Source organism: Mytilus edulis, chromosome 6 (assembly GCF_963676685.1).
Source record: "Mytilus edulis chromosome 6, xbMytEdul2.2, whole genome shotgun sequence".
Lineage (NCBI taxonomy): Eukaryota > Metazoa > Mollusca > Bivalvia > Mytilida > Mytilidae > Mytilus > Mytilus edulis.
The window spans coordinates 75,036,518-75,055,375 of record NC_092349.1 but is presented as its reverse complement, the minus strand read 5'-3'; the positions used below and the strand labels follow the sequence as shown (position 1 = coordinate 75,055,375).

The window sequence follows — 18,858 nt, the reverse complement described above, 5'->3', positions numbered from 1 at the left end:
AAAGTATAATTTTACACGAATGTAGAAGGAGTTAGTGTTTAAAATCATACATTTCATTTGTACAACCTTCGTTTGCATTTGTCAAAATTGAACATTGAACTTCCATGTTTAATAAGGATTTTGAAAACCAATCTAGACAAGACAAAATGTCTAAACCTAATGTATTTTGAAAAGTGGTTTGTATTCATTACTATGCTGTCGTCTTATTATACTTAAATGCAGTCAAGCTTAGCAAAAGGTAGTTTGACGTAATCAGTCAAACAAACTTTATTAGATTAACTCGTAAAGGAACGATCGTTTTCATTGGTCAATTCAAAACTTCGACTTCACACCTGCGAAAATAGAAAACGCGTACTATGAAGTTGAATGATCTGATCAGTATTCACGTAGCCAGTCAAGGTTGTTATAACCTTCCATCGTCGTATTCACTTATTGTGTTCTTGATTATCCCATAACAATTTTAGCTTTTATACATGTGCATGTAAAATCCATTGATTTTATTACTTTGTGCAATAGTAAAATTTTAAACCTTAAAATCTTAGCAGTTTTCACGTTGAAATATTTAATTCAACTGTCTCCTCTCAGTTGGGTTTGCAGTACGATATCTACCATTTTATTTTGATGGGGGGGGATTAAACATTTGGTCATGTCTTTTATTATTAGTTTTTCCGGATTTGTTTTACATAAATTGTCATCCTGCCTTTTCATAGTTTTTGGTATTCGACTAAGGATAGTGTGTTTTTTCTGATTCAGTTTACTTGATTTTGAAGGGAAAAAAAATACCGAAATTCATGGCACAGTGGAAGGAAATGTACTTTATAAACTCCAGCGATATACTTCGAGAAGTTTATAATTAACTGTTTTGCTATTCTCGGTTGAAAAACGAACGTAAATTATGTATTGTAAATATTTAAATGGTTACATAGAAAATAATCAGTTTTTAAAAGCGTGTTTATTTATGAAATGTATTGATAAAAAAGTTAGTTCCTTCTTGTACATGCATTCAGTTCCCCTAATTTCTTTATATTTCGTTTATCAGTTTGTCATACATGTATGATATTTTAATTTGTACTTCATTTTAAACACGCATGCATACTACACGTTACTTTGGCGGATAGTTCAACAATGTTATGCATATCACTATTCTTATGGTATGAAATTAAAAAGATAACTTTGCATCCAATTAAAATCGAAAACGTTACATAACATTTATATTGTTCCCTATATTTCTCACAAGTATTCCTTTTTTTATATATATAGTTCCACACATGCAAAAGGAAAATCTTCGCCGATGTAACATTTCAATCCTTTTTACACCAAAATGCCTTCACTGAATTCATTTGAATTTCGTGGTGACCATGATAGTACATAGGACACTACGTCTTCATTCACGTACACAAATGATACGATTATTGTTGTATTGTTTCTTCATTTCGGGGACAATTTGCTCCGTTTATGATACCTAATTTCTGAATGACCAAACGCTACTTTGTAACTAAATGGGTGTTCGTTTTATAGCATGAAAACACTAAAAAGAGGAATGAGCAACCTTATTGTAATTAATGGATCAGTATTGTGATATCCTTATTATAAGTAACTTGTGAAAGTGGTTCCTTTTTCATCCGTATAAAAGCGGCCCATGAATTTTATTTTATCCTGATATTTTTCATAATGATGTACACTGAAGATAATTGTGTTGTTGCAGTAATAAATGTATAATATTTCGACACCACTATTTGAAATTCATAAAACATTTATTTAATTATTTTTACCAAAGATTTGTAAATTATACAAGTCATTGTTTTGACGTTCGTAGTAACGTAGTACATTCCATTGTCAGTCGTCAGTTGTGTAAATTCACGTGTACACTAACATTGTTGTTGAATTTGAATCTTTCAGCCAATGAAATGAGACGTAACCAGTTGGTTTTTTTAAGATACGCCAGAATGTTATCAATGAACTATTGAACACTTAACTTCACTCAAGTTCACTGAATCACACGAAGGGTGAATATACAAGTACATTTTAATTGAAACAAATTGGATGTACCTATCACGTAAAATTTTGATCATCGTAGTAGTTTACCGATTGTCGACGATCTATGTGCAGAGATTTTGGCCCACTTTCCCAAGAAAAGCAATAATTTGTTATTTGCATGGACATGCTAACATTTTGTTATAATAAAACACCCATGCCACCACGGTCCCATATTGCATGATAGGACCCGAAACTACTTTAGTGTTTCGGCTGTTCAGCTTGGAATGGTCATTTTAAGATGCATTATTTGAATATGATCAAATATGAACATTATTCATGTTTATATTGATATATTTGTATTTTAATTCTTCTTCAATAGATCTAGATATTATGACAGATCTGTCATCATGAGGGGTCCAACTGTGAATTTGATGTTAACGTCTTTAACTTTGATCAACTAAGCATATATCCAATACTTTTATGTTTGCTATACGCAACTATTGGTGCTGTACATGTATTGAATATTTGTACACAATCTTCGTTAAACTGTAATAAATGCCAGTGTTTCATTATACGTTTCTTTATTTTACGTACATAAACTCATCATAGATACCAGGACAAAATTTTGTATATACGCCAGACGCGCGTTTCGTCTACTAAAGACTCATCAGTGACGCTCGAATCCAAAAAAGTTAAAAAGGCCAAGTAAAGTACGAAGTTGAAGAGCATTGAGAACCAAAATTTCTAAAAGTTTTGCCAAATCCAGCTAAGGTAATCTATGCCTGAGGTAGAAAAGCCTTAGTATTTCAAAAATTCTAAATCTTGTAAACAGTTAACTTATAAATATAACCATATCAATGATAATTATATGGATGATATTTAGTCATTAAAACAAACGGAATAGTTTGTTTTTCTTTTGATTTATTTTTTGGTAATAATTCAGTACGGTCAATTGATAAATAAACTCATCATAGATACCAAGACTAAATTTTGTATATACGCCAGACGATAAAGCATCAGTAATACTATCATCTATAATCTCACTACGCTTGACACAAAGGCAATTTTCCCCCTAAAACGAAACGAAAACTGTTATTTCATGAATGTCAACTATCGCATTAGACTATTTACTGGATTTGTTATCACATAAGCAACACGACGAGTGCCGCATGTGGAGCAGGATCTACTTACCCTTTCGGAGCACATGAGATCACCCCTAGTTTTTTGTTGGTGGGGTTCGTTTTGTTTATTCTTTAGTTTTCTATGTTGTGTCATGTGTACTATTGTTTATCTGTTTGTCTGTTTCATTTTAAGCCATGGTGTTATCAGTTTATTTTCGATTAATGAGTTTGATTGTCTCTCTGGTATCTTTCGTCCATCTTTTATTCGAAAAGCAGATAAAATAACACCACAGTGATCTGGGATAAACAGAATATATTAATGAAGGACTGAGGCAATTGAGTAGTGCTTCTCACTTCATAGAAATTGCAAAATTAAACATAATAGAGACCAACCAGAAAATCAATACTTATATCTTTGAAATGCATAGAAAAGGGATCATGGATGAAATTACGTTTAATTATCTTTCTGCTAAGCGAGATCTCAAACCAGGAAGGTTGTATCTTCTGCCTAAATTACACAAACTTGATTCTGAACTAATAAAAAGGGTTTAACAGAATCCTACGCTGTATAAAAACGTCAGAATCCAAGGAAGGGCTATTGTTTCATTATCGGGTACTGTTTTAGATAGAATAGGGAAGTATTTGGATACATTCATGCTCCCATCAGAAGTAAGACAAGAAACACATTTAAGAGACTCATTAGAATTCATCAATATTATTGAGAAATTGCAGGTAAAACCTGACGCTTACTTAGTCAGTTTTGACATAAAAGAAATGTACAGCAATATGTTCCATGTAGAAATGATTGACGCAGTCAAGCATGCTTGGCCTACGATAATTAAAGTCAACATATGTTAGTATTGCCTCCACTGCGATATACATTGGAACTTCTAAAGATAGTTCTTGAAAATAATGAATTTATGATCAACGGTAAATTTTATAAAACCTCAACTTGAGTTCCAATGGGAAATAGCTTATCACCTGAAACTACAGATCTGAGAGTTTATGAAGTCTTAAATAGTATTTTAAGGACTTTCAAACATAAACAGACAATATCAAGCCTCTATAGGTTAAGGGACGATAGCTTTTTTTATTTACAATGAAGGTACATATGATAAAATAGCACAATTTTTTAACATGCTAACAGACAACATGCACTACTAAAATTTACACACGAGCAATCACAAACTCAAATGCAGTTTTTAGATGTGTTGGTATTCAAAGGCCCACGATTTAGAGAGACAGAAACCTTAGTACTTAGAGAGGTCCTCATTCCACCCATCCTCTACTTTCAGATGCATAATTAAAGGAGAAATGCTTCGCTTTAAGAGATGTAAGAACGTTCCAGTCGATTTGCAAACACGATATGCGTTATTTTTTGAGCGTCGTATTAACAGGGAATATCCAAAAAATGAAATTAAAACTGTTATACAGGAAGTGACTGCAAAACAAAGAAAAGACACAAATATGTATTACAGTCGCCTTCATGGGTATTCTTTACAGTGTTTTCAAGACAGAAATCACACAGGAAGAACAATATCTTAAAACACTGGGATAAATTAAAGGAAGACGGAGAGGCAAAACCTTTATTTGATAACAGACCTCTTTTTGCTTTCCGTAGGCATACACACATGAAAGGCACAGGTACATCAGCAACTAATTAACAAGTTGCCGATTATGAAAATAGGTTCTATACTTTGTTTGTTAAATTGATAAACAAGGTTAAGCAGATAAAGATTATAAAAAAATATTAGTCAAACAGATCATGAGGTGTCGAGCCCCTAATAAAAATTACATTATTTTTACAATAAGTGTCACTATGCAATGGCTTGTGCTGCTGACGATGGACATGGCCATGGTCAATTAGTTAATTTTAATTGATCTAAATACATGTTCGAAAAACCTTATAATCTATGGAATTGGGGTGCTGCTATAGGCTTTGACAACGATTTATTAAAACACATTATTGAGAACAAATGTTTTCTCTGTTTACAAAGTAACATGGTGTTTTAGGAAATATCAACCTACTATCACAGGTTAAATGTAATTGCCACAAAATGCTATAAAATCCGATCATATTATGCTTGAATTCTGGATGGTCTTGACATATATGACAACGCATATTACAAACAAAGGAAATCGTCTTTATTTGTAACACATCAGCAAATACTCCACAAAGTACTCTAAATAAGTCAAACTATCACCATCCAAACTGTTTTAGAAAATAGACCAAATTGTATTTGACCAATCGTAGAATCCGGAAATAAACTAATTGTCAGTTTTGATTCCCAAGCAGGAAATGTCTATAGTAATTTAAAACATGCAAAGAATTGGAATTCTGCAGACCATATACATAATATAGTAAAATTAATACAAGCTTATGTATTTCAATCAACACAGACCGCTACATATGGTGTTTTCACAAATTTTGTGATGAAAGATAATTTTCTATAGGCTAATATTGCTCTTGTATTGTTCCTTAGTGAAGTTCCTTGGTATTGAAAAACTAACGACACCCAAATTAAAGCTCAAGACACATAGCGACCGGACCAAAGCCCGATCTAGTTACAACGAGGAGGAAACAACGAAAACGTTTATATACAAATAAAATAGAAGAATAGTTTTCACCTTAATAAGTCTGTTAAAATCTAGAATTTTAATACTTTGTACAATCTTGCTGTGTCTTTTTATTTTTAGATAAAGCTTATTTCCATAGAAAAGAGTTTTTGTCTTTGCGACTTCATGAAAAAAGTACATTTTGTGAATGAATGAGTTTAAACGAATGCTGACATGGTCTATGCGCTGGAGGTCTAGTAATCAACTTCATTTGATATAATGATGAGTGGAAACTTTCCTTCAAATTTGAAGATGCGACAAAGATATGAAATATTTTAAGAGGACCGATAACAAAGTGTTAATTTAGTCTGTTTGTGGGAATTTAAAAAAAAGGGTGATCTACTACATAATTACTTATTACAGCCCAGCGACGTTATTTGCTTTGTCTATATGCCATTTTGTTTTCCATTATTGACATAACTGCAGAGGGAAATGCCTGTCAAAAGTAAGGAATATTACAGTTGTTTACCAGTTCGTATGATATTTTTGATCTAACAATTTTGTCATTAATGTCATAGGATATACATTTCCAACGTATAACATGCATCAACTACCCAGACTTTGTAAAACGGCACTAGTGTCTGAGTAGAAAGTTGATAAACCAGGGATTTGTAAAAGAACGTCTCGTCTTTTTCCTAATAATATCATTGGACGATACCAAGACCTTATTGATAAATATGCCGTATCACCTTCACAAATAATACACGTTGTTCATGAAGTATAGATTCTAGATACTGACTTTGTTTATCATCTTAATAACATGTATTGGCGATGCCACTGCTGGTGGACGTTTCGTCCCCGAGAGTATCACCAGCCCAGTAGTCAACATTTCGGTGTTGACATGAATATCAATAATGTGGTAATTATAAATTTCCTGTTTACAAAACTTTGAATTTTTCGAAAAACTAAGGATTTTCTTATTCCAGGCAAGGCATAGATTACCTTGGCCGTATATGGCACAACTTTTTGGAATTTTGGATCCTCAATGCTCTTCAACTTTGTACATGTTTGGCTTTATCAATATTTCGATTTGAGCGTCACTGATGAGTCTATTATGTAGACGAAACGCGCGTCTGGCGTACTAAGTTATAATCCTGGTACTTTTGATAACTATTATAGTATTCTTTTATTTGTATGTATGACCATTACTTTTACTGTTAAATCTTTTTTTGTAGGATCGATTTGACGTGGTTCTGTACTTATACATCCCGTCATTATGTTATTGTTCTAGGACAATTTTGTATTCTTGTTTTTCATTATTGCTTATATGCTTTGTCTATATTCCTTGTAGTGTTTCCTTGTTACAAATGACGTGGCCTTGTACTTATACATCCTGTCATTGATTTTGTGCAATGGCCAATGTTTGTTTAATAATGAATAATAGTCAACGGTAACTCTTACGGGGCGATGATTTATATAATTTTGATACAGCACACTACAAAATATAATATACATGTATAACAAGTCTAAGAGGGTACAACATCACCATAGAATAACAATAAAACGAACAATATGATATTTCGGATAACAGATATCCTTCATCAGTATGATCACGATGTGAAATGAATCATGTCACTCTATTCTAATTATAAAACTATCCCAATCTTTAAATTCATACAAGAAAACCCAGCTAAAGCTGGTACAATATTAAAATTTCAAAACATGACACAAAGACTGCCAATATATGCCAAAATAAAAATTGTAATTTGCGATATGAACTGGCACAACAATAAGAATAGTAATTTGCGATATGAACTGACTCAACTGGAATTTTAGAGTTGTGCCAGTTCAGTTTATCAGGTTAAATCCACCATTTCCTTCACAAGAAAATGCATGTTCCACGTAAGGAATATGACAGTTGTTATTCATTCGTTTGATATGTTTCTAGCTTTTGATTTTGCCATTTAATTGTTGACTTCCCGTCCTAATATTTCTTGTAGATGGGTATATTTGTCATTTTACTTTTTATAACATGATACACATAATAGGAAATGAACTCATCATAGATACCAGGATTATATTTTGTATTTAAGCCAGATGCGCGTTTCGTCTACAAAGGAATAGAAAAGTTGCGACAAACATCCGACCTTACCTGGTATTAAGTTAACACTGTTTTCAATTTTTTGCTTTAAATTAATGATATTCTAAAAATTGCAAGTAAGATAAAATTATATATACAGCTATATGTATTTATGCCAAGTTATTCTGTGAGTATGTTCTTTAAGTTTGAAGTCAAGGACACCATTGAGATAATCCTGGAGGACCAGCAACACCCGGCATCGATGAAACAGGTATATAGCAACTTGGATAAACACACGGATCTGTTAAAAGAAAACTGTGTTCTATATATGCAATTAAAAGGTTAATACGTTATTTACAACTTTTATATTACTGATTAACTAAATTGTGTTCCCATGCTCACACTCGATCGTAAATATTAAATAATACTTTTTTATATATGTACGTTTACGCCAAAAAATAACGACATATTTCTGAATAAACGAAGATTCAAAACATATAAAAACAAAAGAATATTATAAAACAATATTTCAAAAAAAGCACACACAACAATACAGTAGTGAATAAGATATCGATTTTTTAAAAACATATATATGAATTAGATGAAATAATCTAGAATCTAGGGCCAAATGCTTTTTAAAATGTCTTCTCACTCCCCTCCCCCCATACGTTAATTTAGCCACAATTGTCTAGCCTGTCGATATTTTTCAGTAAAATAATCGATTTCGATTCGATATGGTTATATTTTATTTATAAATTAACTGTTTACAAAATTTAGAATTTTTGAAATACTAAGGCTTTTCTACCTCAGGCATAGATTACCTTAGCTCAATTTCGGAAAACTTTAAGAAATTTTGGTTCTCAATGCTCTTCAACTTCGTACTTTATTTAGCCTTTTTAACTGTTTTTGATTCGAGCGTCACTGATGAGTCTTTTGTGGACGAAACGCGCGTCTGGCGTATATACAAAATTTTGTCCTGGTATCGATGATGAGTTTATTTTTTAGCGTCTATGTAAGATTCGCAATGAAGTCTGTTTACTCACCCGATAAGCCTACACATCCACTGCCGTCTTTACATCCGGGCACCATACACCTACATGCAGAAGTCTGTGAAACACATTGTAATCCATCGGCACATTTAGTCTTGTCTCCAAGACACTGGTAATCTTACAGAATAATAAAATTCATTTATTTAAGCATTCACATACATTATATAAAAATCAACCAAAGCACAATTCATTTATTTAAGCATTCACATACATTATATAAAAAGCAACCAAAGCACAATTCATGAGTCACTCAGTTTCCATAGAATAATAAACGAATTATTTCGAATTGGCTATCTTGTAGGAAATGTTATTACTTTAATACTACCAACGTTATGGTGTTTAGATAAATCGAATGCAGATAATGAATGTTTCTCCGCATTTTGTTCCATTGCCACCTAAACCTTTACCGCTGAGTTTGAATACAATATTTAACCATGATAACATGTTTAACAAAATAGTAGAATTTGGTTGATAAAAAAAGAAAGGATAAGAACACGGCATATTAAGATATTTCAAAACAAACAGGACTCATTCTTAAACGTTTAGTTTATAAACGTTTCTGAAATCGAAAAAGAAAAAAATCTGACAAAACACTTAAGATTCGCATCAAGAAATATATCGAACAAGAATGTGTACACTATCTTTTTCTATGTTCAGTGGACCGTGAAAATGGGATAAAATCTCTAATTTGGCCTTAAAATTAGAAAGATCATTTCATAAGAATCACGTGAAGCAGGACGGATGAACGAACGAAGGAACGAACAGTCGAACGGACGGACGAACGAACGAACGAACAGTCGAACGAACGGACGAACGAACGGACGCACAGACCAGAAAACATAATGCCCATCAATGGGGCATAAAAATACCTCTGCAAAAAGCCTCATTCTCCTCTGACTCGTCTGTACAGTCGTTATTACCATCACAAACCAGTTCATCATGTATGCACTTTTCATTGTCTTTACATTTCCATTTCCCTGACGGACAGGTGTAATCTGAAAAAAGGAATACAACTTTGCAAACCTGATTTATATATTATTAATTATAGCAAAAGAAGCAATCACAATAATAATTTATAAGAAATAACAAAATAACGCACACCCAAAAAAGAACCGATGATCCTATCGTTTGTTTTTAGTACATTTATATCAATGTTGATTACATCAGCTGCTAAAAAATATGAAAAAATCTAGAATATAGTATCACACTTAATCATCACATACTTTTTAAAATGCTCAAAGTTAATTGTTATTTGAAAAGAAACATTTCGTTGTGTTGATTTGTTTCAACTATCTTTTATCTACAAAGTTTTTATATCCCAAATATTTGTTTAGTCTTAAATGTCTGAAGTCTGTCGATATTTTTGTGCACAATAATTGATTTCGGTCTTTTACAGCGTCTAGTTAACGCCAGCACAACTTGTACATAACTAGCCATGTCTGCATTTTGGAGCCCACGTGTTTTCTTTCAAGTCCACCAAATTTGTTCCCTTTATTACTATAGATATACTGTACTTTACCTTTGCAAACTTGTATTGATTCGTCTGATTTGTCCTTACAGTCGATATAACCATCACATAATCTTTTTTCAGAGATACACTGCAGTCCATTCAAACACTTCCAATGTCCTTGGGAACACATGTATTCTATATTATAAACAAAATATAAGAAAAAGAAGTTTATAATTCTGCCAGTAGACATTCATAAGTTTACATGTTAATACGACATAAGAGTATACTATTGTGATGATTTTGTAAATAAGAGTAGTTACTGTTCGGTAGAATATTTATTTGAAGTATTTGTATATACTGAGATAAAACGTAGAAAGGAAGAAGATATTGCGATATAACATGTTTAGTAAGGAGGTAAACGAAACTCTAATACCCAATTAAAACACGTTAAAAAGTTCATATGTTCAATAAGTGTACGACTTCCAAAGTCGTTTATAAGCAGGCCTGGATTTTCACTTACGGTCATTCGAAAAAATCTCAGTAGACATACGACAAAGGTATGGTACGTGGATATTTGAGATTAATTGAAGTCTCGTAAATTGATTGATGTCTATAAGGAAAATTACGGACATGAAGAAGCCTTGCAGTGTTGTACTGTACTGAACAAGTGTGAATGCGTGTAAGGAACATAATTTTACTAGTAGGAAAAGTTTGATCCTGACCTAGAAAATGTTTGTAACTGTACAATTTTGCATTTGTTTTATATGTACTTGAAGAGGGATATCTAAAGACAGTACATTAAAGAACGTAAAGTGCAGTTGTACATGTTTTGTTCATTGATATTATTTTATTGATACATATTAATTATTAGATAATTTTCCTTTTTTAAATAGAACATTTTGGATTCATTATCAAACAGGTAACTAACCTTGTAGATATTTATACAGGCATGCTTACCTGGTATACACGTAACACTATGTATACGTAGAAATGAATGTCGTAGAACATACATTCATAAATGCTTAAATACGACTTTTCAACCATTTTCAATATTTCATAGAATACCGCAAGTTAAGGACGTTATCTTAACTCCTATACATTTCTAGACCTGATACCATCGGAGACCGTGTATATTACATATTAGGCTATTAGGGAGGCGGGGCTTATTTCAATACACGGTTAGTAGTTGAGTTACGACTTTGACACTCTTTTATTAATTAAATATATTAAATGATCTGTTTAATACTGTTATATTAAGGTTGTTGATATTGAAGTGTAACTGTTGACATTATTTTGTGTTTTGTGCACACAAAAAAGGAAACTAAATTTGTCATTTTGATTCACGTCAACTTCTTGTGGTTGCAATTCCCTTGTGTAGATCACATGTGAGAAAAAGAGAACGGGATCGCGGTTGCGACGATTGCAACATATTCATTATCATCATAAATCAAACTTTTCAAAACTATCAACTAATTTGTGATGCCGCTCGTAAATAGTTATCAAAGGTATCAGGATTATAATTTAGTACTCCAGACGCACGTTTCGTCTACATAAGACTCATCAGTGACGCTCAAATCAAAATATTTATAAATACAAACAAGTTCAAAGTTGAAGAGCATTGAGGATCGTAACATTTTCAAAGAAATGATTTAACTTACAGTTTTGATATCAACCGAATCCCATTGTCCTTTTTTTTTTATATATGAAGTAAACTTTTCTCTGTCTGTTACTTAGATGGAGGTTGTTTCATTTGCACATTAGCACGAATACCACATTTTATATATATCTATCTGTTGGATGTTTTATTTCAAAGTGAAAGACAAAATTGTTAGAATATTTAAAAGTAAATAGAACAAAATGGTTGCTATTTTGATCAACTAGATAGATTGAAATGGAATGTTTATCAGTTTGAGCTCCTCATTTAAAAAAAGTAACGATGAGGGGTTGTAGCTTTCTGTTGCTTAATCGTTTTGTTCGAAAAGATATCATAAGGAACTTATGTCGTATTTCATTTAATTTATATATAAGAACAAATGAAAATCAATCGGCATACGATTCATCGTACCATTAGTATCTGTTCAAAAATATAGTTTTCAATACCTGTACAATTAGCCTCGTCTGAATTGTCGTAACAAACAGGGTAACCGTCACAACGTCCATTCTCATGGAAGCATTCCAGTTTGTTGGCACATTTCAATTCTCTTTCCGAGCATTGTTGTGCTTTTAAATACAAACAACAAATTATGAATAAAGACTACAAAAATCTTAAATCATCATCTACTCGTATATCGACAGTCGTCCTTTTAAAATAGTTGCACCATAATTTTATAAAAGTGCGAAACTAAACGATCTTGTCTCGAAAAGTTGTGTAAACAATTTAAATATAAAAGGGAAATGAAAACAAATATTTCTGTCGCGTTTTAAACTTAAAGTGAGTAGACGTTCGAGTGATTTGAAATATAACATCACATAATGTAAATGTTTTTCAGGTACAGTCAGTTCATTGGCAGAATACGAAATTGTAAGGGTTTTAACTTCTTCTTTTAGTCATCCTTCATTTTAAGTCCTAATATTTTTAATACTCAATGTTGGAATGTTACGCCTGTTCTGCGTTGTTTTGCCCGACACATGTTATACTACACTATACCAATACAAAATGCCTTGTCTATAATCTGTTCTGTAATTAGGAGAAATTGTGTCAATGTTGATACTCAAAAATACGTCAAGCTTAAAAATATTAAAACTGGTATCTTTGATGACTTTTATGATTGTTGGTTTGTTCGTATCAAGGTATCAACAGCCCACCAGATTGTTGCCTAGAGTTTTCAATTTGCGGGACACTAAGTCTTATATACTCTAATGCATATATTGCCTCACCCGTAGTTGATACTTTCGCCCTTTTATATAATACCCTTAACCTTCGTATTCGCTTTGTTTCAGAGATATCAGAGATACACTTTATCTTATAAGAATGGTACAATTAAATGTATCTTTGATATAAAGCTTTATTCTAGAATACAAAAGATGTGTGATGCAAAATTGTAATTGTTTTAAGACAAACTATACTGTCCAAATATCATTTGAATTTAAAACGCACCCATCCATGTTTTTTTTTTTCATGTTGCAGGGTTTATGAAAAAATAATTATTTCGTCCAACATAAACAGTCTTTCTTATGTTGTACTGTTACACCAATGTCCCAGGTAAGGAGGAGGGTTGGGATCCCGCTTATATGTTTAACATTGTCGATGTATGTGCATGTCCCAAGTCACGAGCCTGTAATTCAGTGGTTGTCGTTTGTTTATATGTTGCACATATGTTTTTCGTTCATTTTTTGTACATAGACTTGGCCGTTAGTTTTCTCGTTTAATTGTTTAGAATTGTCATTTCGGGGCCATTTAATGCTAACTATGCGGTTTGGGCTTTGCTTATTGTTAAATGCCGTACGGTGACATATAGTTGTTAATTTCTGTGTTATTTTTGTCTCTTTGGAAGAGTTGTCTCATTGGCAATCATACGACATCTTCTATTTTATATACACAACATGAAAAAGAAAACACTAATTTTTCGAGTGCTATTCAAATATCTACCAATTGCATATTCAAGAGAAATGTTAGTTTTTATATTCTTTATCTTTTGTTATATTTATGTATTTGTTAGAGCAGTAAAAATAATATGTGTGAGTACAATTTGTATTCATTACTTCATGAGTATTGTTTTATTGATGGTTCTAAACCATCATATTTTAATGTTTAATGTAATAAAATTGAGAAAGGAAATGGGGAATGTGTCAAAGCGACAACAACCCGACCATAGAGCAGACAACAGCAGAAGGCCACCAATGGGTCTTCTATATAGCGAGAAACTCCCGCAACTGGAGGCGTCCTTCAGCTGGCTCCTTAAAAATATATATACTAATTCAGTGATAATGGACGTCATACTTAACTCCGATTTATACACAAGAAACTATAATAAAAAAATCATACAAGACTAAGAATGGCCAGATACTTCTGACCTGGGACAGGCGCAAAATTACGGCGGTATTAAAAATGTTTATGAGATCTCAACCTCCCCTATACCTCTAGCCAATGTGTACGCGTTGTATTTCATATATTATTTGATCTTAATTCATAGATTTGTCAAATGACAAAGAGATCATACAATGGATTGTGTGAAATACTCTTTTAAATCTAAATGCGTCGATTATCTGTTTTAACGAAATTCGTTTACCTCTACATGCGTCAGGATCCTCATCCGACCCGTCTATACAATTTGTTCTTCCATCACACCGTGCAGATGAATGGATACATTGCTTGTCATCGCTACATCGCCATTGGGTATTTGCACAAGGTTCCACTAATAAGATACATTATTTTATTTGATCATTGATGTTGTTTCTTTTATACAACATTGAATAGGCTTAAATAAAATTAGAATATTGGTAATGAATGTTCTTATTTTTTATATTTGATATTACTTTTTTAAAAAAACAGTACCAAACTCCAAGGTAAATTCACAAAAGGGGAAAGTCAATAAAACCTGATATAATCAACAAGTAAAATCAAGAAAATACTTAGCTCCCTAATCAACTGACAAACTCAAAAGCTCAAACACATCAAAGGAAGCGATAACAACTATCATGTTCCTGGCTTGGTACAGGCATTTTCTTAAATAGAAAGTTGTCGATTAAACCTGGTTTAAAAACTAGCTAAACCTCTCACTCGCATCAAATTCCATTATATTGACAACGTTGTGAACAAAACCGTACAGACACAATACTAGTACATAAAAATGTCAAAAATAGGGATATTGCAGTCGACTATGTATTATAATCTTAATCACTTTTAAAACAAACAAATATTTAACAAAGAAGCTCAAAAAGGTATAACTACAAAGCATATTATCAAAAATAAAAGACAATAATACACAAATTTAACATAGCATAAACACAAAGACGGAATGTTACAGAGCCACGTCATATATGTATCAAAGAAACATAACTTAGGCTTATAGACAAAGTACATTGGCACACATGAAAGACAAGAATACAAAAATGTTTAACAATAGCACAATAAAGGGATGTATAAGTACAGAGCCACGTCATATGTATCAAAGAAACATAAAAAGGCATACAGACAAAGCACATTTAGCAAAAAATGAAAGGCAAGAATTAAAGAATTATCACAGAATAATAACACAATGACAAGATGTAAAAGTGGAAGGTTTCAACCTAAATATATGTTATGTGTGTTCTAACATTTGGAAAGTTCCTTCTTGTGTACCTACTTTGACATAATAATCCGAATTCATCTCCACCATTGTTGCAATCTTCCTTTCCGTCACAAAATGATGTACGGCAAATGTAACCTCGAATACCCGAACCATCAGAACACGGCAAACATAGATCACAGGAAGTAACAATGTCGTCTGATAACCTTAGGTGGCAATCTGTAGTTAAATGTATAAACCACTAGAAAGCATTCATTTCATTTATACAAGACAAGATATTTCATTTATACAAGACAAGATATTTCATTTAGTATAATACTTAATATATTGAGTTGAATGCTAAAACATCAATGGTTAATAACGTCTCATTCGTACACGTTTATAAACAGATAGATAAGAGGGAACATTAGCACATTCACATATACTAAAACATGAAAGAAACCCGTGTATGAACATGATGGATTAAATATATTTAAATTTTACAATAATATACTAATACAGTATTGTTCAATTTTAAGTTAAAAGAGCGACTAAAGAAACTAGAATTTTTCATCGCACTCTGCTTACCTCACGTCAATTTGGTAACAATGTTAATATCGATTTCTGCAGTCTGTCTTAATCACATGGATATCAATTGAACAATGAACATATCACATTTGTTACCTTTCATGGACCTTGTTCCGTGTACAACTGTAACTACTGAGACAACTGTTAAACACACTATTGCTAAGACCACTTTTACATACATGAGGATCATTCTTTAGCTAAAACAAAATTCAAAAGGGATTGAATATGTTCAGTTTTATCTATATCCATATTGTAAGGTGTCTATTTACGCCCTTTTGAGAGGTTCAGCTAGCTGTAAAACAAGGTTCAACACACCATTTTCTACATCAGAAAACATATCGCAAAATCAAAGGTACTTAATTCAAATGATTTGCACCAAGTGACTTTGTCCCGTTTGATCAAATTACTTCCCTTAGCTTAAGATTGAAAATATAATTTATTTTATATTTGCGGATAATCCAGTCCTTTTTTGTCATGTATCTAAAACTAATGTATCTTTAAAAATTCACAAAAATGCAGAGAAATCCTAAGTGAAAATGCTTACAATTTGACTTTTTACGAAATAGGAAGGTTGAAAGCATCATGTTTAAAAAAAAATGGGCGAAAACCTAAGAAAGCAGGTAAATTAAAAATTATTTAACTTTATATCCCTATATGCGAACAAATCATGATGAACCACATCTTCTTGCATATGTATTTCTGTTTTGAATCTTACTATTTTACGATTTTCCGTCATTTTATATGATCTTGTATAGCAATCATACTATGGTTATGCTTCCGATTTTTAAAATAAAAAGGCCGAAAGATTTCAGAATAGACAATGTCAATTTGTATACGGACAGAAGCTAAAAACAATGTACAATTCACCTATATGCGAACAAATTGTTCATTCGACACAGGTATTGGCATATTGGCATTTTTATTTAAGGGGCTTGTATAATCCTATTGTAATGGCTGCCGTCATGATAAGGCAAAATGGCCGCTATGCAAATTAGCAAATTATCCCACATTTTACCAAGTCAGGAATGTGACAATTGTTATCATTAAGCGTTTGATTTGATCATTTGAATTGGAACTTTCCGTTTAGAATACTAGTTCAGTGATAATGAACGCCATACTAATTTCCAAATTGTACACAAGAAACTAAAATTAAAAAAATACAAGACTAACAAAGGCCAGAGGCTCCTGACTTGGGACAGGCGCAAAAAATGCGGCGGGGTTAAACATGTTTATGAGATCTCAACCCTCCCCCTATACCTCTAGCCAATGTAGAAAAGTAAATGCATAACAATACGCACATTTAAAATTCAATTCAAGAGAAGTCCGAGTCGGATGTCAGAAGATGTAACCAAAGAAAATAAACAAAATGACAATAATACATAAATAACAACACACTACTAGCAGTTAACTGACATGCCAGCTCCAGACTTCAATTAAACTGATTGAAAGATTATGATTTCATCATATGAATATCAGGCACAATCCTTCCCGTTAGGGGTTTAGTATCATACCATCATAACATATATGAGAAGAACATAACCCGTGTCATGCCAACAACTTGTTTTTTAATAAATGTGTTTAGTTCCGATGCAAAGACCCTATAAGTGAATCAATATTAACGCCAAAATAAGCAATCTTTAGTGACCTGACAACAGTATCGTAACTATATCCCTTCTTGATAAGTCTATTTAAAGGTTTTGTTAGTTTCTGGGGTGAATACTGAAATTTTTGTGCTTTATAAAGAATATTTCCATAAAAAATTGGATGTGAAATACCTGAACGTATAAGAAGTCTGCATGTTGAGCTATATTTACGAATGATGTCCTTATATAAACCGATGATAAAATTTAGTAAACGTTTTGACTAGTTTGTGATATCGAAAACCCTGGTGTAATAATTTTTCAGTAATACATAAATTTCTCTCGTTAAAATCTAAAACATTGTTACATACACGAGCGAATCATATAAGTTGAGATATATAAACACCGTAAGATGGTGACAATGGAACGCCACCATCTAAAAATGGATAATTAACGATAGGAATGAAAATTAAATGGGTTTTTTGTTTTTTGTTTTTAGTGATGACCATGATTGTGCATGTAAAGCAAACGTTTTAAGAACACACTAAAGAATTGTCAATAGCCATAACGTTAGCAATGAGGTTTTGAACAAAAGATTTACAAAATTGTATTCACTTACCATCTGTGTATTAAAATATTATAAAACAAGTTTTCAACTAAGTTCGTATATATAACTTTTTGACGGTAAATGTCAAATTCATTGTTGCCAAATATCAATAAAATCTAGAACTTGTTATGTCCAAATCATAAAAAATTACATCTCTTTATATACTTATTAGAATAAAACGGTGTATAACGGAAATTATTAGGCTGATAAAAAATTTAAACGCAAAATTTATTTTAGACATTTATAGGCAATGCATAAAGGTCATTTATATGATTCAGGGTTTGGTTTGTGCTTATCAAACAGAATTTAGAATGCATTTTCGATTGACAACACAGTTTCTAAATATTCTATTCCATTTCTGCTTCTATAGGAAATGTCGTGCATTCTCTTTTTGGAAACACTTTGGTAGTACTTGTTCGTATCATCCAACTCAGTTGTCAGTGCTCCGGATCCGGTAGTGAATTCATTTATTAGAAACTGTTTCCGTTAATATATTAAAAAGTTAAGGAGAAACTTAGGTTCTAAATACCTTAGTTGACCTCAGATAAATTTGGCTATTTTGTTAGGGAACTTTTGACCATATAGTCCTTCAGGTATTAAAGATGATTAATTATTGATGAAGAAAAGCTCTCTAGACGAACGA

General features: G+C 32.2%; 1 protein-coding gene across 1 annotated transcript; it reads right to left on the bottom strand.

Moving 5' to 3' along the window:
• Positions 1 to 7,453: 7,453 nt before the first annotated feature.
• Positions 7,454 to 18,335, bottom strand: LOC139526810 (low-density lipoprotein receptor-related protein 8-like). Its single transcript, XM_071321963.1, has 9 exons — positions 18,228 to 18,335; positions 16,125 to 16,225; positions 15,519 to 15,680; positions 14,463 to 14,588; positions 12,334 to 12,453; positions 10,303 to 10,428; positions 9,653 to 9,778; positions 8,778 to 8,900; positions 7,454 to 8,035 (listed from the first exon to the last, which is right to left on the bottom strand). The coding sequence occupies exons 2-9, from the start codon at positions 16,216 to 16,218 to the stop codon at positions 7,947 to 7,949; spliced, it is 966 nt and encodes a 321-aa protein (XP_071178064.1). The 5' UTR covers positions 16,219 to 16,225; positions 18,228 to 18,335; the 3' UTR covers positions 7,454 to 7,946.
• Between the last annotated feature and the right edge of the window lie 523 nt (positions 18,336 to 18,858).